General features: G+C 50.9%; 1 protein-coding gene across 2 annotated transcripts; it reads left to right on the forward strand.

Annotated features, from left to right (window-relative positions):
• The first annotated feature begins 155 nt into the window (after positions 1-155).
• VIPAS39 (VPS33B interacting protein, apical-basolateral polarity regulator, spe-39 homolog) lies at positions 156-21,961 on the forward strand. Of its 2 annotated transcripts, none has more exons than XM_034768418.1 (20): positions 156-400; positions 872-964; positions 1,968-2,064; positions 4,819-4,962; positions 6,313-6,351; positions 6,887-6,951; positions 8,480-8,536; positions 10,769-10,861; positions 11,699-11,732; positions 12,318-12,420; positions 12,526-12,553; positions 12,835-12,908; positions 13,736-13,811; positions 15,226-15,360; positions 16,472-16,513; positions 17,359-17,448; positions 18,083-18,169; positions 18,993-19,082; positions 19,782-19,886; positions 21,025-21,961. In XM_034768418.1, exons 2-20 carry the CDS (start codon positions 872-874, stop codon positions 21,043-21,045), a joined length of 1,473 nt encoding a protein of 490 aa, XP_034624309.1. In that variant the 5' UTR covers positions 156-400; the 3' UTR covers positions 21,046-21,961. The 2 variants fall into 2 exon arrangements, with proteins under 2 accessions (XP_034624309.1, XP_034624308.1); XM_034768417.1 differs by having other exon boundaries at positions 156-318.
• Positions 21,962-23,282: the final 1,321 nt, after the last annotated feature.

A 23,282-nucleotide genomic window follows, 5' to 3' on the forward strand; every position in this document is an offset into this window, starting at 1 on the left:
GGCCCCGACACTTTGGTTCCGGCTCGGTCGGGGCGCGTGGAGAGTTCTCCCTCCCGCTGCGTCTGGCCGTGTCGCTCTCCACACAGCGCCCGCCTCTGCGAGCGGCCGCCCGCCGGCCCTCAGAGCTCTGCGCCTTCCGCCAATTGTGGCGGAATAATTTTAGCTCCGCCGCCGATGGGTAGCGGGATGTCAAAGCCAACCCCGTTTCTCGCGAGGCCTGTTGGGACTCGTAGTCCAAATCTCCGCGGACCGAGGCCCCGGGAACAAGGCAGAGGGCGGCGTGGATGAGACGGGAAGGCGGAAACTACATATCCCATGGTGCTTTGCGGAGCTAACAGTCCCCCCCAATCCCGGGGAGGAGGGCGGCACTCTCAGGGCAGTCGGGCTGGCGGGAGGGGCGGTGAGCACCTGTGTCCTGGGGCGGCCCCGAGCCCCTTCCCTCTGTGCCGGGCGGGGTCTGCTTGGCCCTGCCGCTCACAGTCACTACGCGGCTGCTCCGGGCCCCGCTGGTGCCGTTGCCCCGGCCTTGGAGGGCCGAGACAGCCCGGCACGGCCGACCGAGCAGGGGCCCCGGTATCTGCCTTCTGGCGCAGCCCGTCCCCCCGTGCCAGTCGGGTTATTGACCTGCCGGGCCAGGGGCTGATCTGATCCGCCACAGCCTCGCTTCCCACGATTCCCTTCTCCTCTGGCCGGCCCTGTGGGGCCACCCTCTTTCCCTGGTCAGGCGCTGCAGTCCCCTGAAAGCCCTGAAGTGGAGTGACCCAAGGGCCCTCCCTTGTAGGGCCTAGGCCCTGAAGTGCTGGTTCTGATCCAGCCTGGGGAGATTTGCCTGTCGCTTAGCACGTGTGTTTCTCTTTGGCTGCTTTTCCAGATGAACAGGATGAAAGTTGACGAGGAGGAGTATTGGCACAGCTCCAAGTGTAAAGCCTTCACATTTGATGATGAAGATGATGAGCTCTCCCAGGTATAATCTTCAGACTGCATGGATTGATAAAAACCTTAGAGACTCATCTCTTTCTTCCAAAAGATTGGAGAATGGAGAAATCCAGCTGCTTAAGGGCTCCCCTGCATACAGTTAACTCCTTTCCCCCCTCTGCTTGAAAGAAGCTGCAGAAGACCCATGAGAAGGAACAGGGAGTCTGAAGGGCATAAAATGTTGGTTCCTGCATTCTTCCTCAATTTCTCTATAAATCTTGGAGGATCTGTGTAATGTTCCTGGGAGGGGAAATAAGTAGAAAACACCAAAAAATACGGTATATTTTTCTTTTTAAAAATAACCAAGGGAGTTGTTGGACCTCAGTTCACTTGTCTAGTAGATTTGTGTCTGTTGTTGTGCGAGTAGACTCGTAGTAGATTTGGTCCCCTTCATGGCTATTTTAGCAAACTGGATCAGGGAAACTGAATTCCCACTTGCCCTAGAGTTCCTGAGGATAAACAGAGGTCTTCAGAACTATCAAGCAGGCACCTGTGCTTTGCACTACTATATTAATTGAAAATTTCAGAATTAACCTTTTAATGAGCTCTACTCACTGACTTAGTCTTGCTGGGCAAATAAGAGATAAGACAGATAATTCTTGATCTTTATCTTCTAATTATCTGTGTGGATATCCTTAAGGTCTCTTGGCATCAGGTCTGTAGGGCAAATCTGAAACCTCATAATAAATTGAGGGTAAATGACCTTTCCAATGATTCCCCACCTGCATCTCCTACTAGTTTGAGGTATTTATAACTGATCACTCAGATGTTCATAGTCCTCAAATTCCATATACTGGGTGAAAAGGGGCTGATTGTTGGCCAATTGCCTTGTGCAGAAGTGTGGATCATCTTCCACTGGTCTTTCAGCTCTGTGTGGGCTGGGGAAGGCATGTGCAAAAGGTTTGTTTGGATGGGAGTGGGTCCAGGAAAGCCTCAGGCTACCTGAGTGGAACAGAGATGGTCTTCATTGCTAGCCTTGTGTTTGTCCATAGCTAAAGGAGTCCAAGCGGGCAGTGAACAGCCTTCGAGACATTGTAGATGATGATGACGACCTTGAGAAGTTCAGCTGGAGTGGAGAGCCCGTGGGCAGTAAGTGCAGGGGTATCTGAAAGTTATGTTGGGTAGGGAAAGCGTATTAAAACATTCCTATCTGGACTTGAGCTGTGCAGCTATTTTTCTTACTCCAGAGTCAGATCCCTTCCCCAGGAATGCTGGGATCTCAGAGTCTAATCCTCCCGCTTCCGATTCTTTCATGTAAACTTGTATCTGCCTGTGCCCATTAGAAGGAGAATGAGATGAGGTCCCCAGATGTCTCCTTTTGTACTCTTTCCATTTATACAAGTGGAGGGAGTTCCACTCCCCCTCTCCCAATATTCAGCACAGGCCATCATAGACTTTATCCATTCCTGGCATCCACCAAGCTTAGGTGAAGGAACTGCCAGAAGTGTGACTGACAACCTATTACACTCTCCCACACTTGAAACCCGTTTCTCCAAAAATCTTTCATGCCAGTTCCTGCAGGACTTTGTCGGAGATGCTACAAGCTTCAGCGTGATGATTGATGGGCTGATGGGGTGTTTGAGGTACAAGTTTCAGCTGCAAGCAGCTGAACCAGTCCATTTCAGGTGAACAGTTGGAGACTGAATGGGAGCTGGGTTGTGACCCTCTGACAGCTGCTGTCCACATCCTTTGGGGGTCATGACTCCTGGATTGTTATAGGGAATAGCAGAGATCGAAGTGCAGACAAAACTTGCTCCTTGGAGCAGTCCTGGGGATAATCCTACAGTATTTTGAGGTTGTCAGATTCCTTAATGCTGAGAGTCCTCTTCTTGGATAGTTAATATCAGGCATGGCAAGCCGGTCAATTGACTGATCAAATAATGTCAATTGACTATTATTCGACCATGGTCAAATTTCCACTAAAAATGCCCTAGTGTAGGTGGTAACCTATCTTTTTGATTGCATAATGGTGCCATTCTTTCATTTCTTAGAATTTCATTAGATTGTGTTTTTGTGTTTTTCTGAGTTAAAATAACTCCATTAAGCAACTTGTTTTTTGTAATTTGGCATAATTATCTATTTAAAGCTAAACCTGTTGGAGACCATAAAGTTTTACTGTTTTGTTACTGTTCTAATAAATTAGTGCTTTAAAATGTTTGACCATTTTTGACATTATCTGGCAATATTGAGCCAATATTTGATTGGTCAATTGACCAATTTTTTGGACCACTAAAATGCGCAACCCTAGTTAATATTGATAATTTTAGTATAATCTGCTCCCTGTGTCCCGTCCCCCCATCCACCAGATCAACACACTCGTGGCACTGCGCAGACAATTGAAGTGTAATAATTAAAAACTTCCCAAACCTACGATGCTAGGTGCTGTGGCATCTTCGATAAAGGAGGCTGGCAGGAATGGCTAGCAACATGCCTGGGAAAGAAGAGATTTCATTCTTCTGAGAACAGAAAAGGGATGAGGTGAGGCAGGGTTGTGGGGAAGCAAGGTCCGTATACCCTAAAGGTCACCACAGTAACAGTTTAGTCCCTGCCAAGCTATGGGGGGTGGGAGCTCTGCAAGGTGGAGGGTGTAGGAGCACCGGTTCCTGTTAAGAAGAAGCTTGGATATAGCCGTGTCCTCAGGTTTGGACCAACCCAGTGAACTTAAACGTTGTGCATGGATCCCCCTGCCTTATTCTTATTACCTGAGAGATCAAAGGGTTGCCGTGCTCCCACCACACTGCAGCTAGTTCTTTTCACTGAGTCAGCACTTCTCATCTTGCACCGCAGCTGCTCTTCTTGCTTGTGTCTCCTGTTCACCTTCCCAGTCAGCCTCTTCACCCCACCACCCACTATCAGAGTCTGGCTCACTGTTCTTCTGCTGTGCCAGTTGTTCAAAAGCTTGTGTTTGTGGTGGGGTTAGGGTGTGTCTGTGTGGAGAGAGAGAGAAAGAGACTGCCTGCTGTGCCTAGAGCAACAGGGAGCAAAGCTGAGCAAGTTATCGCCCCCATCTATGGTTTGTCACACTACTTGCCGGTCCTCTGCAGACATCAAAGTTATCTCAGTGCTGTAGTGCAAGCCTGCACAACATGTGGCCCGGGGGCCGCATGCGGCCCACATGGGTTCACTGTGCGGCCCACGGGGGGGTGAGTAGGCAAGTGACGGGTGAGGGAGGGGGGCTGAGGAGGCGAGCGGGCGGGCAGTGAGTAGGCGAGTCGGGGGTGTTCCATGGGGCAGGCAGCGCTGGGGTGGTGGTGTTGTGTTTCGGGGGGGGGCTGGGGCGGTGCTGGGGGGTGGGGTTCAGCGGGGCCAGGGGATTTCGGCCCTCAGCTGTTTTCTTTGGAGTAATATGGCCCTCGCCGCTTTACGAGTTGTGCAGGCCTGCTGTAGTGCCTGGAAGGGAATGTCTTACATTTCCCTAGTCCAGAGAAACCAAAGGATCCGGTATCTAGTTTTGTATTTTCCATTGTAAGCTCTTTGGAGCAGAGAATGTGGCACACCTCATACAGCACCATTTAAATGTACTGAGTCGTATAAGTGATCTTCTGTAATATTTATACAAGCTGTAGCCATAATCACCACTGAAATGCAGCCATTTCTGAGGGGGAACAGGCAGTTGCTTAAACTTTAGCACTACACAAGTTCAAGTTTAGGAAGCTATGCGCTGAGTACTGTATCCAGTTGATACAGGGAGGTAAATACGGAGGGACAATGTGCAGAATGTTCCCAAACTAAAATTGATGAGGACACAAGAGTTAATAGGCTTCTTCCACTCTAAAATTTTTCATTAAAGTCTTTGGTTTTGTGTCTTCTCGTTGAGTTACAAGGGTTGTTCTCTCTCCATAGGTATTTCCTGGTCCATCAAAGAGACTGCCTCCAGCAGCTCTAACACTCCTGAAGGGAGAGACTCAGGCCTACAGAAGGGCTCTTCTTCCCATCCAGCTCTCCCCAAGCCAGCCTCCTCTTACTCCATCAGCAGTTTCTTTAAAGGTAAAGTCCCCTACTTGGCTGGGGCAGATGGATCTTCCCACAAGAGCATAAGGGAGGAGTCCAGTTTCTTTGTCAGGTTTCAGAGTACCAGCTGTGTTAGTCTGTATCCGCAAAAAGAACAGGAGTACTTGTGGCACCTTAGAGACTAACAAATTTATTTGAGCATAAGCTTTCGTGGGCTCCAGCACACTTCTTCAGATGCATAGAAGAAGTGGGCTGTAGCCCACCAAAGCTTATGCTCAAATAAATGTGTTAGTCTCTAAGGTGCCACAAGTACTCCTGTTCTTTTTGCAGTTTCTTTGTGCGTTTCCCAGACCAGGAAGTGCCCCATCTCTGCCCAGCCATAGGCTTAATCAGCCATTTGACACGTGTCAGTGATCACGTCTGACTTTTATAAAGTGGGGAGAGCAGAGGCGACATAAGGGGATCGGGGGGGACGGGGTCATGCATCATCTCCGGGGGATTGACTGAGGTCTCTTTCAGTATAGAGGGGCAGGCCATGTAGACTATATCTTTCAGCATGCTATGCTCTGTGGAGTAACAAAGCTGCTTGGACCAAGGTGGAGCATGGCATGCCGGGAGCTGTAGCCTCCAGCAGTCACCCATCTGTACAGTAGATGAAAGCAGGCGATTTGGGACTGTGTTTGGCCCAGGTGGGCTGCGCTTGGCCCTCTCTGCCGCAAAGTCAGCAGGCAAATACCCTTCCCCTGGAGCTGAGAGAGCTTCTACTGTTGCATGTGGGGATGGAGCTAGTGACTTCATCTCGGCATTGCCAGACATAGTCAGTTGGCTGAGGGAGAGTCATGTGGCTCAGTGCTGTTGTCGCTCCAGCCTGGAAACAAACCTGATTCCAAAGCTGAATTTCCTCTGAATGTCCTCTCCCTGCCTGGCATGTTTTTTGACTGCCCCTGTTCTTATACATTAACTGATTTAGTGCTGGTGAAAGATGCCGAAACCCTAGCCCTGGAGACTGAAGACTTCTGTATGGTTCCAGTGTAGATACAGATGCCAATGCCGTCTCCCTCCCCTCACAACACTGTACCCCCAGAGTGGCTCAGTGATCTGTAGTGGACCCCTCCAGGGATGAGAAGGAGTTCAAGCTCCATAACTCTCTCAGCCGTTGGCCCCTGTGACAGCAAGGAGTCAGTGCCAGTTTTGTTGTGTGATATGGACAGATGTCCGGTAGGAAATGGCCTGAGACCTCCCCATTCATTTCCCATAGGCTGGCCCTGTCTAATAGTTAGCCTGCAATGCCCACTTGGAGTGTAGTTCTCTGTTCCTTCGGTGAGAGGTGCTGCCTGGGGAAAGCCAGTTGAAAATCTCTCACTGTTGCCTGTTTGATTCTTTTAGGAAGAAACAAACTTGGGAGTTTTCAGTCCCTTTCAGATGGTAAGAGAGCGGTTTTATTCCTTTCTGAGCAGGGTGGGGGAAGGGGTGGATAAGACTTGACACTTATGTAGGGGATTTTCACCCCAAATTCAAAGCCCTTTGGAAAGTTGGGTCACTATATCTTGCCTGTGTTACAGATGAGGAAACTAAGGCACAGACTTGCCCGAAGTCCCCCAGGAAATCAGTAGAAGGGTCAGAAATAGACTAGTATCTCCTGACTTATTCCCACACTCTAATCGCTAAATATGCTGCCTCTTTGATAGAAAATAACCTCCCTGAATAGAGCCTCCTGTGGATTGGAAGGGGCCTCTAGCCAGACTTTCTCACATTCTGGTTCACTGCAGCTCTGTGCCCAGTCCTTGGACATATGGGCTCCTCTCAGTCCATGGGGTTGGCCCAGGGTTTGCTACTCAGTCTGTTTTTTTAACAAAGAAACCTGTGCTGGGGGGAAGCTTAGACCAGGGGAAATATGGGAAGGTTGATATGAATCAGGATCTCAGACGTGCTACTCAGTGTGTTGCCTTCCCCTTCACAGCTCTCTCTGACACAGGAGTTAAAAGCTACGCTCCAGAGCTGCGCAGACCAAAGGCGGAATACAAGGTGGGTGGCTCACATTCACAATCCCAGGGTCACATGGGGTGGTGGGGGTGAGTGACTAGTCCCCGTCTCAGAGAGCAGTGCAGGAACTAAGATGGTGAAGGTGAGATGTACAATCCCGGTTCCAGCCCGCAGGAGTCTCTTCAGCAATAACTCACGTAGAGCCTCAGACATCACATCTTTTTCCACTAACGGTGAACGTGTTGGTGGAGACTTGGGAGTTCTCCCTCTTCCTACTGAGTAGCCCTGCAGAGATGGGAACACTTGTTAATGCTTTGCCAGAAAGCCTCTTCCCCACCAACAGTGCAGCCCCAGCATTGGCAATGGCTTCATTCCTGCTGTGAGACTGGAACTGACAGCCTTTTAACTCCCAATCAAGAGTGCTACTTTGAGCCCCAGGACACCTCACTCAGGAATAACACCCTGCCCCCTGGTGGTGCTGTTCTCCTCCTGAATACGCTGCTTTTGTTTACACACACACTTCCTTAAGGGATGCTGCTGAGATAAACATTCTGTATGGAAAGTGTCCCTCCTTCTCTGTCACTGCCCCCCACAGAGATCATTAAGTAGGTGGGGGAGAAATAATCTAGCATAATAAAGGGGGAAATAATAGAATGCCGCGCCGCGCTCCCCCCGCCGCCCCTTCCAGGTGCCGCCCCAAGCATGTGCTTGGGTGCCTGGTGCCTAGAGCCGGCCCTGTTTATGGGAGCAAACTGCTCCCCCCAACACTTGGTCCCTGGGGTGGGAGTCCATTCTAAGATGCACCTCCCATGTGGATGCAGTGATAGTCTTTGTCCAAGGAAATAAATAGACTCCCTGTTCTCCTTTTGGCCTCTGGCTCTATCCAGTCTGCCGTAAGTATAGCCTGAGCAAAAGTCATTGCAACCTGAGGCTCTGTGGGAATGTGTCCTATCCCCAAAACCACTCCAGCTGTCACCCTCTTAGGTAATTTCAGCAGAGGAGCTAAGGACTGAATGGGCCATGGAGACTGAACCCTGCTGTGGGCTTTTGAGGGAGCATTATGAGGTTAGGGGTCAGGCATGTTAGGATAGTGTGAGAGCAAACTCTCCTGCACAGTACCTGGGCTGTAGCTATTGTGTGGATAAACAAGAGACCTCTGTCTCTGCAGGTGTGATTAACCCCTTTCACCAGCAGTAAAAGTTTGCACATAAATGGTAGCCTGGTGGCATTCTGGGCACTGAACTTCAGAGTCTCTTGGATTGCGCTGGCATCAGTGGTATCAGCCAGTAAACAGATCAACCTGGCTCCTCCCCCATAAAGGTTCTAAGAAAGTGACAAGGCTCTGGAACCTCCTTACTCAGGCCAATTCAGTCACATCAGAACTCTACTGCTCTCGTTCGTTGCAAAGCCTACTGGGAAACCCTTCTAGCTGCTGTGAACTGTGTGACAAGTTATTTCATCAGTCCCAGCTTTGAGTGGGAGGTGGGAGGAGCTGCACAGCAAACACTGGGATAGCTTGGCCCCTCAGCATCTTGGGAAGTTGATAAGCTGCTTCTGTCTTCTGTTGCAGGATTACACCAGCGACTGGAGTCCCAAGGATACAGTCAGACGAATGCAGAGGGGCAAGGTAAAGACCTTCCTCTTCCATCTGCTTGCAAGAGGGGAGCTTTGGTTGTGACGGAATCCCCGAGGTGCAGCCTGGGACCCTGGGACCACTGTGCCCCCTTAACTCTCCAGCCTGGGCTGTCTCTGCTTTGCTAGTGACAAGCAGAAAACCCCTCCAGGTGCTATCATCACTCAGCACAACCGCATGTGCAACCCTACACCCAGCTAGATTGTATGAATGTTCCCAGAGCCACTCATGAATCACACGGAGACAGGCACCAGCCCAGTAGTCCCAAGCTCCCAGCCTTGTACGTCAGGAATATACCGTCTTGCACTGCTCAAGATGAGCAGTGCAAGTTTATTAATTGGTTCACCACTTCATCAATGGGAAGTGGATATACACCAGCCTTTGTAAACCTGAGCAGATTGACCAAATGCTTCAGGCAAACTCACTGGTAAAGATAAACAGTAAAGCAAGTTTATTGACTACAAAAGATAGATTTTAAGTGATAGGCAAAAAGTCAGAGTTAGTTACCAAAATAAAATAAAATACAAGCACACTATCTAAACTCTCAATCCTATTAGACTGGGCAACGTCTAGACTAAGCACTGTATATTGCAGTTCATAGTACACAGGTTTCACCCTTGAAACCTGGGCCAGTCTCCTCTATTGGAGTCTTCAGTCTTCTGAGTGTCCTTGTTGCTTGCAGCACAGGTGGGGGAAGGAGTAAAGGCCAAGCCTGAGGCCACTGTGTTCTGTTTTATACCCTTTGTCCATGTGCTTGGAGGCATGTCTGGTGGGCATTACTGAGGCCTGGTCTACACTGGTGGGGGGCGAGCGGTGAGCCAATCGGTCTAAGTTATGCAACTTCAGCTACGAAAATAGCGTAGCTGAAGTCACTGTACTTAAAGCTACTTACTGTGGTGTCTTCACTGCGGTAGGTCGACTGCTGACACTCCCCTGTTGACTCCGCGTACGCTTCTCATTCTGGTGGAGTACCGGAGTCGACGGGAGAGTGCTTGGTGGCCGATTTATCGCAGCTTCACAATATGCAATATCACAATTATATATAAATGAGGAATATGGGGGTTACAGGGCGTTCCCCCGAGGTATACATATTTAGCTAGAACAACTGCTTTTGGCAGATCATAACCTTTCCCCTGATACCTCACATGGCATGCTTTATATGCAATATCACAATTATATATAAATGAGGAATATGGGGGTTACAGGGTGCTCCCCCAAGGTATAGAGTGTCATATGGGTGCTCTCAGGCAGCCTCCTGCTTGCACCTCTGTATTGTGGGACTGGGTAGGGGAACTGGGCAGCCCCATTAATTGATTGCATAGCCATAGCGGGCACAAATCTCCAAAGCTCTGTGCCCACCTATGGCTTTGCCAAGTGGAGGAGCAAAAGCAGAAGGGAAGCACTGAGATACCATTAGAGTGAGGAATAGGTGACAGGTGGCAATCATTGGGCCACTGCTAGAGCCTTTGTGTCTGTTAGACCCTGGAGGCTTCTCCCATGGCATGAGGTCATCTGCAGTGCTGCTGACCCTTCTGGAACTGGTGTTATGAAAAAGCACCCGTGGGGTCAACTTTAGGGCTCTGGCTCTCTTCATAGTTGGTGGCAATCAGAGGTAGGGGCAGGGAAAGTGGAAGTTGTCCTTGGTGCAGTGGGGTTGGGACCTTGGTGATGAGCAGATGAGTCCTGTGGAGGAAAAGGTGGTGTATGCAGAAGTAACCACCCAACTGCTGCTGCCCCTTCGCTAAGGTTGTAACTATCCCTTCTTACCAGTTGGTGAAGGGCTTTGCTTCCATCTCCACTGAGGGAAACGGTAGCTCCAAGGCTAAGGAGTGGTGGGGGAAGAGCAGCTCTGGGCTAAAGGGAGCCAAGTAAGAGGCAGATTCTTCCAGTTCCAGTCTGCTGATCGGCTTCAGAGGATCCCAGAGACCAGGGCCCTTCTGCTCTGATAAGTTCTGGTGGTTTGCAGGTTGCAGGGTGTTTTGGGGAGAAGTGCATGCACCATGCTGTCCCCAGGCTGTATAGTTAAAGGGCCTGATCCTGCAAAACCCCTTCAGTGGGAGACCTGCTTACAGCCCTGGGCTCAGAAAGAATGAGAAATTTTCTGAAGAGGAGTGATTCATGTTGCTGAATCATTCAAGATTAGAGGGAGAATTAGCTCCCTGTATCTTGGTTGGATTCCAGGCACCTGGCTGATGCAGTGTTTCCTTGTCTCCAATGATGTCCCAGATCTGCTCACTGGAGAGGTTCCGTTCCCTGCGGGAGAAGCTGATGCTCCTGGATGAAGCTGTTGCAGTGCATGATGGGAATGTCATTACAGCTGTGAGTCCTCCTCTGGCAGTATAAGGTTGGGTGGGTGGTGGCCAGGATGATCCCTTAAAGGGTCTGTGTATCTGCACAGCCATTTAGCCCTGAACGCTGCTGGTGCTTTGAATTAAAATCAGCGTGTTACCTAAAAGGGCCAAGTCTGAGGTCTGGGAAACTCCATGTTCTCAGCCTCCGGTTGAAAGTCACATGCTTCTCTGGAACCTCTGGTTGGAATCCCAGCAATCAGCTCCTTCTCCACCTCCTTTGCCCAATGGATCAGGTTCCCTGTCGCTGCCTTTGTGCAGGGCTTTGGGGTGAGATGTGGAAAGCTCAGGTCCCTGCGCACTGCACTGAATATTCCAGGGAGCTGCTCATAAGGGGAGAGGTTTGTCCTGGGCTCTTGGCCTCCCTGAGCATTGTGCAGCAAATGAGCCATGTGCTGGATGGTGTGATCCCTCTCACTCCAGCGAGGTGGGTGAGGTGATCCCTGTATGTATGCTGCTAGGAAAGCTCTTTGGGGGCCCGTCAGACGGGACGCAAGGGAAATGCCCTAGTTGTAGAATTGAAGCATCACTTATCTAAGCTACAGAAAAGCCAGCAGACCTTCTCTCCAAACCAGTGAGTGTCAGCTTGCAGGCTTGCAAATCCGCTTGCAGTCTCCCTCAGGCCTGTGTTTGGCCTACGCAGTATGGAAGACACCAGCATTGCTCAATACAAAACACTGATCAAGCCTTGCGTGAAGGCTGGAGCTGAGATGTCTGTGGCTGAGTGGGCCTCCCCTGGTATCTCTGCCTGTCCAGATGCTAGTGAGGGTTCATCTGCTCATCTGAGGGATGTCTCTTCTGCTTGCAGATTCTAATATTCTTGAAGAGGACGCTGAAGAGAGGTAAATGTGGCTGGGAGGTGGCTAGGGCCAGTGGCGTCTGCAGGATTGTGTTTCTCAGTTAAGGGGAGTGTGGCCAGATTCTCTCACTTGCTGCAAGCTAAAGGGAGAGAAGGGCTGGGATCACTCTTTTTAGGTGCTGCTTAACCGAGCTAGGTGTCTCCTTGAGAGAGATGCACTTTGGATCCAGTGAGCGTAAAGGGACGGGGTGATGCTGGCTATGAAGACCCAGAGAGACTGTATGAGTACCTGGGACCCTGTTAGGAGAGGGCAGAGGTTGGGGTGGGGATGAATGAGAATGAACCTGTGTGGGATATGACCATGCGCCACAGAGTACTCGGCCATTAAACAGGTCGAATTGGGTTCCTTTCCTACCCCTGGTCCCTAGAAGTTGGACTGTGCTCTGGAGAGGGGGGTTTGCAGAATCCTTTAGTTTTCTTCCAGAAGCTAGCAGCGCCATCCATGCTGGAACAGCCCAGGCTGGCCAGCTCACACCTTCTCATGGCTCCTCAGTGCTGACAGGCTGCCTAGCTCACACCTTCTCATGGCTCCTCAGTGCTGACAGGCTGCCTGTTTCTCCCCACCTAGAGATCCTGTTCCAAGAGCTGGAGGTGCGACAGGTGGCCTTGCGCCATCTAATCCATTTCCTCAAAGAGACAGGGGAGCAGAAGCTACTCCTGGACCTGCTCAGGTGAGGCTCCCCACCCGGCATCATGGCTGGGCTGAACACACTGCCTGTGGTTGGACCCAGAGTGGAGGGTACTGAGCAGGGGTAATGCTTTGTTTCCCTTTGCAGATTCCTGGACAGGACCGAGGAGGTTGCTGTGAGTATTCCCAATTGTGGCAGGTCCTTCTCTTGTGTAGCTTTTACGAGGTGAGGGAGACCCCTCAGAGATGCTGCGATCAGACCCCTCACACATCCCCCTCCTCCTTCCAACAAAGGATGCTGTTGTGACAAGAGCCTGGGGACTGGGAGTGGGTAGCCATTAGGCAGGTGTGGTCAGTGGGCAGGGCTTAAGTTCATGTTTTGTTGGAAGGTGACATTCCAGATCTCCTGAGCCCATTCCCTTTTGAACAGCTCCTGTTTTCTTTCTGCCCCCTCCAGCTGTCCCAGTACCGGGAGCACTTGAGTATCCAGGATGCAGAGAAACGAAGAGAATTTCTTAAAGGCTGCATCAGGTGAGCAGGGAAGGTGGGGTGTGAGTACCTCCTGGAGAGTGGAATAAGAAGTGCAGCCTGCTGGAACCAGTAGCGCAAGGGTAGTCTACTTTTTGTCAAGGTCCAAATTTCTTGATCAAGGTGTAGTCAAGGTCCAGACTCCAGAGAAAATAATAATTAAAAAAAAGTAAATTTTTTTTGGGTCTGTTCAAAAGTGTCTGGTGTTCTGTATTTGGCCCTTGGTCCGCCTATTGACTACCTCTGCAGTAGAGTGTTGTGATGCACAGGATTAAAGGGACCAGTGGTCTTTCTTTCATCACTGAGCGGGGGTTTGAGGAACAACACAGGGTGATTATGAACAGCCTGTGGTGATCAGTACCCTGAAATATTTTCTGCTGATTGGAGGGCAAAGACACCTTGGGGAGTTTCTGATCACTGACCCCGTGGGTGGGGATGAGACCGGGGGTGCCAAGGTGAAATGTTAGTCTCTGGTGGGTATCACTAGCATTGTTCTGAGCTCCCTTCTCTCACCTACCGCTCCTTGAAATCCAGAAGATTTCCCCCTCTGATTGGGCTCTCTTCGTAGATGGCCTCCATCTGAGAGAGCAGGCAGTGATCTGGGAAGGTGAGAGCTTGAGAACTCACTGCCACTCCCAGAGCATTTGGGTGGGTGAGGCCAAAGAGGGGTGCCATTCTGAATCACCATGAATATAGAGAGCAAGAACATGGGGAGTGCATCCCCTGGGCACACTTAGGTAAGGTAAAGTAGGGAAGAGAGCTCCTCCAGGCCTTGCGTACTGGGAAGAGATGCTGATAATGACTGTCCTCATCTCTTTGCTGCTGGCCAGGTTGCCATTTTCATCTGAAGATGCCGTTCATGTTCTAGACCATTATACGCTCCTGGAGAGACAGATCATCATTGAGGTAAGGGCCTCTCTCCTTTGGCCATAGAGGTGTCACAGACCTCTCCATCTGCCTCTGGCTCGGACCGGCCTGTTCTAATGCCAAGGTTCCCCTTCTGGGAGGAATAAGAAGTTTCTAGATGCTGTAGCTGACTGGCTTGCGACCTCCTGGATCTAATGTGACTCCATATCCAAGCTTTGCTGATAGACAACTACACCAAGCTGTCAGAGTCCGATATCATCATGTGCTGATGGTACATGCAGGGCATTTGCTTCAGAGCTGTGCAGCACATTAAGATGGTGTCACGCTGTCCGGAGTGGCTCACGACCATGAATCCCAGCCTCAGGACAGACACCCCAAACTTATATAACTAGATTTTACTCACCCAGCAATAAATGCAAACTCCTGCAGCACTGTAATAGTCTTGCATGGAGTTAGACCGTCTCCTTGGACACTCCAGTCTATCTTGCCACCCAGACAAGCTGGATGAAATGATAAATGGTTCCTTACATCAAAGATCACAAAAGATTCAGTTTGCTCCCAGTCCCAAGAGACCAGTCATTGATGCCAGATCTCACACCAAGGACAACACTTGTAGCCAATCCTACAATAAACTAAGGATTTATTAAGTAGGAAAAAGAAGTGAGTTATTTACAGGTTAAAGCAGGCAGCATATATACACAAATGAGTTAGTCTGTGGTTCCAAAAGGTGACAGAGATATAGTAATCTGTCAGCACAGTGAATGTCTTCTAGGGCTAACTCAGGTTGACCCTGGGGATCTCTGCTTTTCCTAACTCCAGCCCTGTGAGAGTCCAAACAGCAGAGAGTATGAAGAATTTTTCATGTCCGCTGTCTTTTATTTCCTCCTTCCAGAATTCAAGCTGATGGGATGAGCTTTCTTGCATGTAGCAACTTATGGGTGTAAGAGCACCATCAACCAGTCTTTGTATTGTGATGTTTCGCAGTGGCCCACTTAGTTTTGATAGTCCTTCTTGATGGGTGGGGGAAACAGTCCTCCTGCCTGAGTTCACAAGTTCAGAGCAGACATTTTTACAGTTATAAAGTAAAACTTACATATTACCTTATAGCACGGGGTTCAGACATTATGAATAAGATTAATGCATGCAGCAACTTACAAGGATTTTATAGAGTCTAAATACTAAGCACATCCTTACAACTCTAACACCTATCTTGAGCAATGCTAACATACAGGTGAGCTGGTCTGGTTTCCATCTATGAATTTGTCAGTGCTCAGCTGATGCCTACAGCCTTGATAAGAGCTGGCACCTGGTCTATCAATGTCACAGATGGTCCTGTTGAAATCAGACCTGACCTATGGCAACTGGGCCAGACAACCCTCATCCTCTGAGAACTGGGTGAGCAAACTGTGGCTGGCCTGGTTTCCATGCAGTGTCTCTCATCCTACTTCTCTAGGCAAATGACCGGCATCTGGAAGCCGCTGGGCAGTCTGAGATATTTCGGAAATACCCACGAAAGGCCTCTATACTCAACATGCCACTGGTGACCACGCTATTCTACTCCTGCTTCTACCACTACACAGAGGCTGAGGTGGGTGCAACAGCGGGGTAAGCAGGGGGCTGGAATTCAGTGCCAAAACCTTGGTATGGGTCACTAAATAATGATAATGCCCAGCTCTTACCTCGCACTTCCCATCAGTAGATCTTAAAACACCTTACAAGGGAGTGTAGTGTCACTACCCCTGTTTTACAGATGGAAAAATGAGGCATGGAGAGGTGCAATGACTCACTCAATGTCCTCCAGCAGATCAGTGGGCAGCCAGGACTAGAACTCATATCTCTTGAGTCCCAGTCCAGTGCCACTTGGCCACACTGCTCGGCTCATAAAGTTGGCACACTGGTAAAGAAAGAGGATGACACACACACCCTGCGCCCCTCCCCCCTGATCTCCAGAGAGAGTTCCCCTAACCTTCCAGAATGGTCCCCGCACTTTATGGAATTCTGGCACTTCAGGGGGCCATAAGAAGTGTGGGGACAGCATTAGAGAGGGGCATTTTGCCTGGTATGGCAGCCATCACAGAAGAATTGGCACCTCAGAGAAAGCAGCTACCTTGCACTGTTTCAGAGGCAGCTACTGGATCCAGCGTCCAAGGGGTTAACTTGGCTTTTAACTTTTCAGGCCCAAATGTGGGACACTGGTCTTTGAAGTGTGTGTGTGAGCGCTCTAGACTAGAGGCATGGGAGACCCAGCCCCAGATAGCAGAGGAGGAGATGGGAGAGTCGCTTCCTTCGGAACTTCTGTTTCCCAATCTAGCATTAGCAGGGCTCTAATGTATAGAGCCTTGGCAAGCAGGAATTCTGGGTCTGTCAGGGTGGTCTATATTGCAGCTGGGAGCGAGTCTCCCAACCTCGGTAGACAGACTTACTCTAGTTGGGCTCAAACTAGTCCACTAAAAATAGCAGTGTGGACGTTCTGACTTGGGTGGAAGTTCGGGCTCCGAAGCCCACTTGACCCCCTAGGCTTCAATGCCTGAGCTGGAACATCCATGTTGCTGTTTTTAGTGCACTAGCTTGAGTCTTACTAGCGTGAGTCTGCCTTCCTGGGCTGGGAGACTCATTCCTGTCTGCAGTGTAGACATACCGTAAGGGGTAGGGGGCCCACAATCTGAAAAGGCTGAGCATTACCCTCGCTCTCTCTTCAGGGGACATTCAGCAGCCCGATCAACCTGAAGAAAACCTTTAAGGTAGGGAGTGAAATCTCACTGGTGTCTCATTCTTGGTGGGAGGTGGGTTTCTGTGACGGCATCAATGAAAATGCAGGCAACAGAGCTGGGGTGCCTGGGAAGAAGGAAATTGAGAGGCTGAGTCCTGTCAGAAGTAGGGGTTGCTGGCTTGGCAGAGAAAGGGTTTCTCCCCAGATAGAAGGGGAGTGGGATTAGATCCAGCTGTTAGATAAGGGGCAAGCTCTGTGGAGACGTTTGCTTTGGGCTGGTCTGGCAGCCAGACCCTCCTGGGGGACAAGGGAGGAAGCTTGGTTTCAAGAGCCTGCTGGAAGTTCTCTGGGGAACTTGGGGTGTGAGGTGCTGCTGGGATCCCAGGTTACAGGAACTCTTGCCCCTGGATTTGAACTCCAAGCTCTGTGAGGCCTTTCCCTTAACTGGGGTGAGCTCCTCTGACCCTTAGCTGGCTTTGGTGCTCGGCCTATTGAGTGGCCCTGTCTTGCTTCTCATGGCTTGGAAGGGGAAAAAGGGCCCTCCTCACTGCCAGTCCATTGCCAGCCTCACCCTGTTGCACCAGCCCTGTTGGGAGCCCCCTCCATGTGTTCCAGGACCATGGTGCTCTCGCTGGAGTCAGTGTGGAATGGGGTGGGCCATGCTGGTGGCCTGAGCCATGTAACCCTGCCTCCGTAGCAGTTGCAGATCCTTTGTGTGACCCTGCATGTACTACTGTGCTACTGGGCTCAGGCTTGGATTGCACCATCCCTCCCCTCCCAGCAGCTGGCTTGGTGCCTGCTGAGTAGATGGTGCTGCCTGCTCTCTCACCCCAGTCTGTGCTCTCACCCTCAGCATTCGGTGTCTCTGCCTTGCAGATTCCAGACAAACAGTATGTGCTGACAGCCCTGGCTGCCCGTGCCAAGCTGCGAGCCTGGCATGATGTGGATGCCCTGTTCACCACCAAGGTGAGTGGCAAAACCTTTCTGGGGGGATGGGTCCAAACACTTGCTGTTTCCTGGTTATGTCTATCTGTTTCCATCTGGTTAGAGGACGGTGAGCTGTCTGTCGCCTGAGCTACTCTGGGCTTGAAGTATCCTGCAGGCCCTGCTCCAGCAGTGTGACTTGTCTGGCCTGCTCTGGGGTTTATCTGGAGAGCTATTCCTTGTTAGCTCTGGGCCTGGCCCATCCATGCTGTGGGGTCCAGACTGAGTTACTCAGAGAGCAGGTTCCCCTGTCTCAAGAAGCTGCGATGGACTTAGTACAGCTTCTACCAGCTCAGCCAGAGAAGGAGGCTGCCTTTGAGGCTCAGCTGCATGGGATTCACATGCGTGGTAAACCCAGCCTCCAGACATGGGACGCTGCTGACCGTGGAACTAGGGTCTGGCAGGAAAGAGCAGCATCCTCAGCCAGAGGCAGGTTACCACTGCCCTCTGGAGGCTATGGAGAGGGTAGGGAGGAGGAGGAGCAATCCAGCAGCTCCTCTGCCCCACACCCAAATCTACTAACAGCCCTGTCCCCCGATTCCCCACCCTCTGGGAATCTTGCATTGGACATTCCTTTTGAAAAGATGAGTGCTATGAGTTTGGGCTGTGGTTTCAGAATTGGCTGGGTTACACCAAGAAGAGAGCCCCCATTGGCTTCCATCGTGTGGTGGAGATCTTGCAGCGGAACAGCGCCCCCGTGCAGGTAAGCAAAGGAACTGCCCTGTCAGAACACACCGTCCAGTCTGCTGTCCTGCCACACTGGATCAGACCTTTGGGCCATTCGATCTGCAATCCTGTTGCACTGACTCAGACCACTAGGTCACCAAGCTTGCTAACATGCCGCCAGCAGTGGCTGTTACCTATACCTTATAGTTCACCTGGCGAGGGACTGTTTATTTCTTCCTGGTCCCACATGTGAATTTGCTTACAGCCGAGAGAGGGGCATTGACCCCATGTGGTTGTTGCCTGGCTTCCATAGCTGGGGATAGTGAAGGACTTCCCCATGTGAAGTTCCTCTTTGTGCCAGCAGAGTCCCATAGGGATATAAATGTTATGTACATGTGCCTGGAAGGAACATCGGAGGGGCGAGAACCCGAGGGAGGTAGATGCAGCTAAGGGAGATGGACAGCAGCAGGCTCTGAGGTGTCTATGGGATCAGATCATGAATGGCAAAGCCCCTCTAAATGATCCAGGCCATCAAATGGATTGTTCCCTACGTTCGATTTCTAGATGCTTCATTTGGGCAAGGGTTCAACTGATCCCCCTTGAGTTGGGGTAGTGTAGGAATTGCCCCCTGGGTCGGCAGGGCCCTTGAGGAGGGGCTGGGTTCACTACCCCTGGAGCCTCCTGAGCAGGCTCATCTGTGAGGCTGTCCCATCCACACACTGTCCTCTGCTTGCGGAGGGGGCCGGACTGAGTGGTGACCTTCTGTAAGAGGCTAGTTGGCTGGAGCAGGGGTGTTTTGGGGGAGAAGAGGTGACTACGGGGAAGTGAGCTCTGCTGATGCCTCCTGCCTTCTCATCCAGGTGCTGCAGGAGTACGTGCGCCTGGTGGAAGACGTTGAGACAAGGTTGAACCTTGCCATGAAATATAAGTGCCATGATGTTGTTATTGATGTGAGTCCCTGCTGTACAAGGGATGAGGTCTACATCCTCCCTCTCCTCCTCCCCCCCCCGGCCCCCAACACACCTGGCTGGGGGCAGGCTCTCCCACAGCTCCCTTGTCTTGTCGTCATGTGCCCATCTCATTTACCTCTGAGTTTACTTTCCCTGTGTTTTAGTGTCAGCTGGTGCTCCCAGAACCAGCTAAAGCCAAGTGAGCCTTACTCACACTCCCTCTACCCCCACCTCCAGCAGCTCTGCTGGGGCCTCACAATCCCAGCCTGCAGCACCCCCTGCTATTCCCACCTGAGCTCCTCTGCTGTAGAGATGCAATTGTGCTGAATGACACAATTCAGAGATGGTTGTCAGTTTGGGAGTGGCTTGAGGCTTGGAATTTGCTCTACAGCAGGACATGAGCTTCCATCATCAGGAGTGAAAAGTCGGTGCAGTAACTCCTTGAGCCTCTCCTTCCTGGAGGGGGCCTTTCCCAAAGGTTTGAGGTGAAGGCCCAATCTTCCATTGGGACATCCCATAAGGTTTGTGATTTGCCCCCAGGGCTGTGATGGATCCTGCTGCACGGCGATGAGTCTTTGGGGAAATCAGCATGTGGCCAAGGTTTTGGGGGGATTGAAGGGTTATCCCTCAACTGAACAGAGGGATGCTGCCCAATAAAGGAGGTTGCTTCCCTTAGCTCTGGTTTTGCTGTTTAACTAGACATACAGAGACCTGAAGGATCGACACCAGCTGATGGCATACAGATGTAAAGTGGAGCGGGGCTCTGCAGAAGAGGACAAGATAGACAGCATCCTCAGCAACTTGGTAAAGAGTGACTCCTCGCCCACATACACCCAGAGCTAGCCCTGTGGTGCTCTCTTCTGTAGACACTAATAATCGGAGACAGGAGTGGGTTTGTTTGGTGTGTGGCACTGGGGTTGCTGCCCTGTGTCCCCACATCCTCCCTGCTGGGAGGATGCTAGTCCAGGTGGAGGTTCCAGTTAGACACAGGAAAGGGGGATCTATGCAGAGTCTCTGGAGGAGAAGAGCTGGTGCTGGGAAAGGGAGAAATAGCAACTGCTCAGTGCTGAGTCCCCACACCGAAGAGTTAATTTCTGTTTGCGATAGCGAAAAGAGGCTCAAAGCATTGTGCTAGGATTAGTGTCACAGGTGTGAAAGACAGTCCCTGCTCCAAAGAGCTTACAGTCTTAGCATGTGACGAGCGATAACAAGTGGTACTTGACTCCTTTTTGGTGGTCCATTCTGGATACAACGTGCTAGGTGACTGCTCTGGGCCTCTTGGGATCAAAGGGTTTTTTACCTGTGGGTTTGGTGTTCTGTTTGACTTCTCCTATTAGGCCCAATTGTATTACAAGCTTATAGTGAGTCATAGTCTAACAGGAGACTGCAAGTCAGGAATGTCTGACTCGGAATCCTGGCTTGCTGCATGGCCTTGTGCCTTGGCTTCTCCATCTGTATCATGCAAGTAATCCTGACCCACCTCCTAGGGGACTGTGAGGTTCCGTATATTGTGATGATGATCTTTAGCACTTGCCTTTATCGCTGCGTGTCTGCTCCCGACCTTTGACTCACAAGTACTCCTGTTCTTTTTGCGGACTAACATGTCTGCTACTCTGTAGCCTGGTCAGTTTGCGCTTTCTGACTTTAGTTGGTTTTTGTTGCTGATCCCAGCCGCTAGCCCAGGGCTGCTGGATTTGGATTCCCCATGCTGCAGGGGAACGTCCAACTGTTTTCATTGACTTAAACCTCAAAGCTTTCCAGGCACATCCGTTTATAAACCCGCCCACCTTGTCATTTGCTGCAGCATCACCCGAGCGTGGGCTGAATTCCCTGACAGTGTTCTCCCTTCCAGTGGGGCAGATAGATCCCTCAGGAATATGCCCAGGGGGTGAGCTCCAATCAGCACTGATACAAGCCATGTCCTGTTGTGCTTCTCTTTCAGCAAATCCGATGGAAGAATTGAGGTGTCTACCCACCTCAGAACCAGCCCAAATTGCCATTGCCATGCCAATGAGAGAGGAAACCGTGGAGCCAGCCTCAGTGCCAATAGAGCAAGTTCCGTTTCCAGTCTTGGTGGTTTGTCTGATATTGCCAATCAGTGCCAGTGGCTCCTGGGACAGAGCGGCATCCAGGCTGACATAAGGCAAACCCAGCTATCTGGCTAGTGGGACAAGACACTGACCAACTGGAGTCAATGCTCTGTAACGGGCTAGGCCATGAGGTGGGCATGGCTTCAGTGTACAGAGGGAAGTAAAGTCAGGCAAAGCAGCAGCTACTTCAGATTTGTGCAGGATCAGGACTCATTCAAGTGAGAGGAACAAGACAATTACCCAGAAAAGATCTCTCCTAAGGTTAGAGGTGACCCGCTCCCTTGCCATACCAGCTGCTAAGACTGGGACAATGATGGCTGTGTCAGAAGTGAAGATGCAGGAACCGCAGACTGGGCTGCATTCTCCCTGCCTCTATGAGCAAGATGGGTAGGGAAAGACTTCTTGCTGCTTAAAACCCCAACCTTCCTGTTTCTCTGATTCAGAAAGGAAGCTTTCAGTTAAACGTCTGCAGATTGCATATCCCCCCCTACAAAGCCCTCCATCTCAAGACCTGCCCCTTCACCCAAAGGGAAGCTGGGAGTTCTGCCTGGAGCTCATCATCTCCCTCATTGGGTTGGTTAGAGAATGAGTCGAAATTCCCTCCCAGCAAGTGCTGAAGATGCTGGCCCCACGGAGCCCCTTGGAACAATCTCTTCTCCCTGGCCTTTACATTGGGAAAGTTTTTGTTACACCCCATAGAAATGTGACTCTCCCCTGGGGTTCCCTGCCAGCTTTGTTGTGTCAGACCTCGCTTTCTGTTCCTTAAATAAAACTGCGTGTCTGCCTCTCCTTGTGGCTCCTATTTACTTCCTTCCCTAGTGGTTTACTGTCACCCTGTGTCCTGATCATAAGGGGTTGCCCCATCTTTTGAGAAGTGGGCACATGAGATGCACCTCAGAGTATCCCAGGGCCACAAGAAACATGACTGGTGGGGCAATTTTGCCTTAAATGAGAAGTTTATCCAGGGTGGCAACCTTGGAGTCTCACATCCTTGATGTTCTCAGCAGGGGCATGTCTAACAGAGAGTGTTGCTGGGGAGCACACAGCCTTGCGAATGCCACGCAAAAAGGGTGGTTATTTATCTGTTGGCGCCAACAGCGGTCACATGCCAGTCTCAGGGCAGAGTCCAGCTCCAGGGCGCCTCCCTGATCTTAAGTGTATGATGAAGTGGGAATATTGGGGAATATTTTTCTGACCACTATGTATGTCTCAGTTTCCCCTATATGCTGCATTGTTACCTAGTGGGTGGAAAAGGACTGTTTGCTCTCAGAGCAGGCAAAGGGTTGGTCTACACTAGGAACTGACATTGCTGTAGCTACATTGGTCAGGGGAGTGAAAAAGCCACACCCCTGAGAGATGTACCCGTACCAACCTAACCCCCAGCATAGACAGCACTAGATTGATGGAAGAATTTTTCGTCGACCTAGGGCTTGTCTACATTTATAGTGCTGCGCCCTGTACCACTTTGTGAAGATGCTACCTATGCCGATGGGACAGCTTTTCTCGTCAGCATGGGTACTCCACCCCCACCCCGAGAGGCGGTAGCTATGTCTACCCTAGGAATTAGGTAGTGTAGACCAGGGCCTAGCTGCCGCCTCTCAGGGAGGTGGGTTACTTATGCTGATACCAGAAAGCCTCCTGTTGGCATAGATAGTGTCTATAGTGCGCTGGGGTAGCATTGTAAGTGTAGACATACCCTAAGAGACATAGGTATGAATGTTGCCTAGCTGACTGAGCCAGGATGGGCCGTTAAAAGGGACAGGCTCAGGCTGACCCTATTTCAGTGGTTCTCAACCTGTTCATCATTGTGGGCTGCATATGTGGCCCACAGTGTGTTACCTGGGCTGCAGGTTGAGACCCACAGCATGCCCCCCCCTCCAACCTCCCCAGATTCCTATGCCCAGTACCTCCCGCCCAAAGACCCATCCACAGAGTGGGACCAGGAACAGGGTGCGGGGCTGGCTGGCAGCCGCAGACCCCTGACCCTGCAGGGCCAGGCAGGCAGCCCCAACCAGGGCCAGCTCCAGCTTTTTTGCCGCCCCAAGTGGGAAGAAAAAAAAATCACGATCGGCGGCACTTCGGCGGCTGCTCTACCACGCCGCTTCATTCT

The sequence above is a fragment of the Trachemys scripta genome, chromosome 4 (genome assembly GCF_013100865.1).
Source record: "Trachemys scripta elegans isolate TJP31775 chromosome 4, CAS_Tse_1.0, whole genome shotgun sequence".
NCBI lineage: Eukaryota > Metazoa > Chordata > Testudines > Emydidae > Trachemys > Trachemys scripta.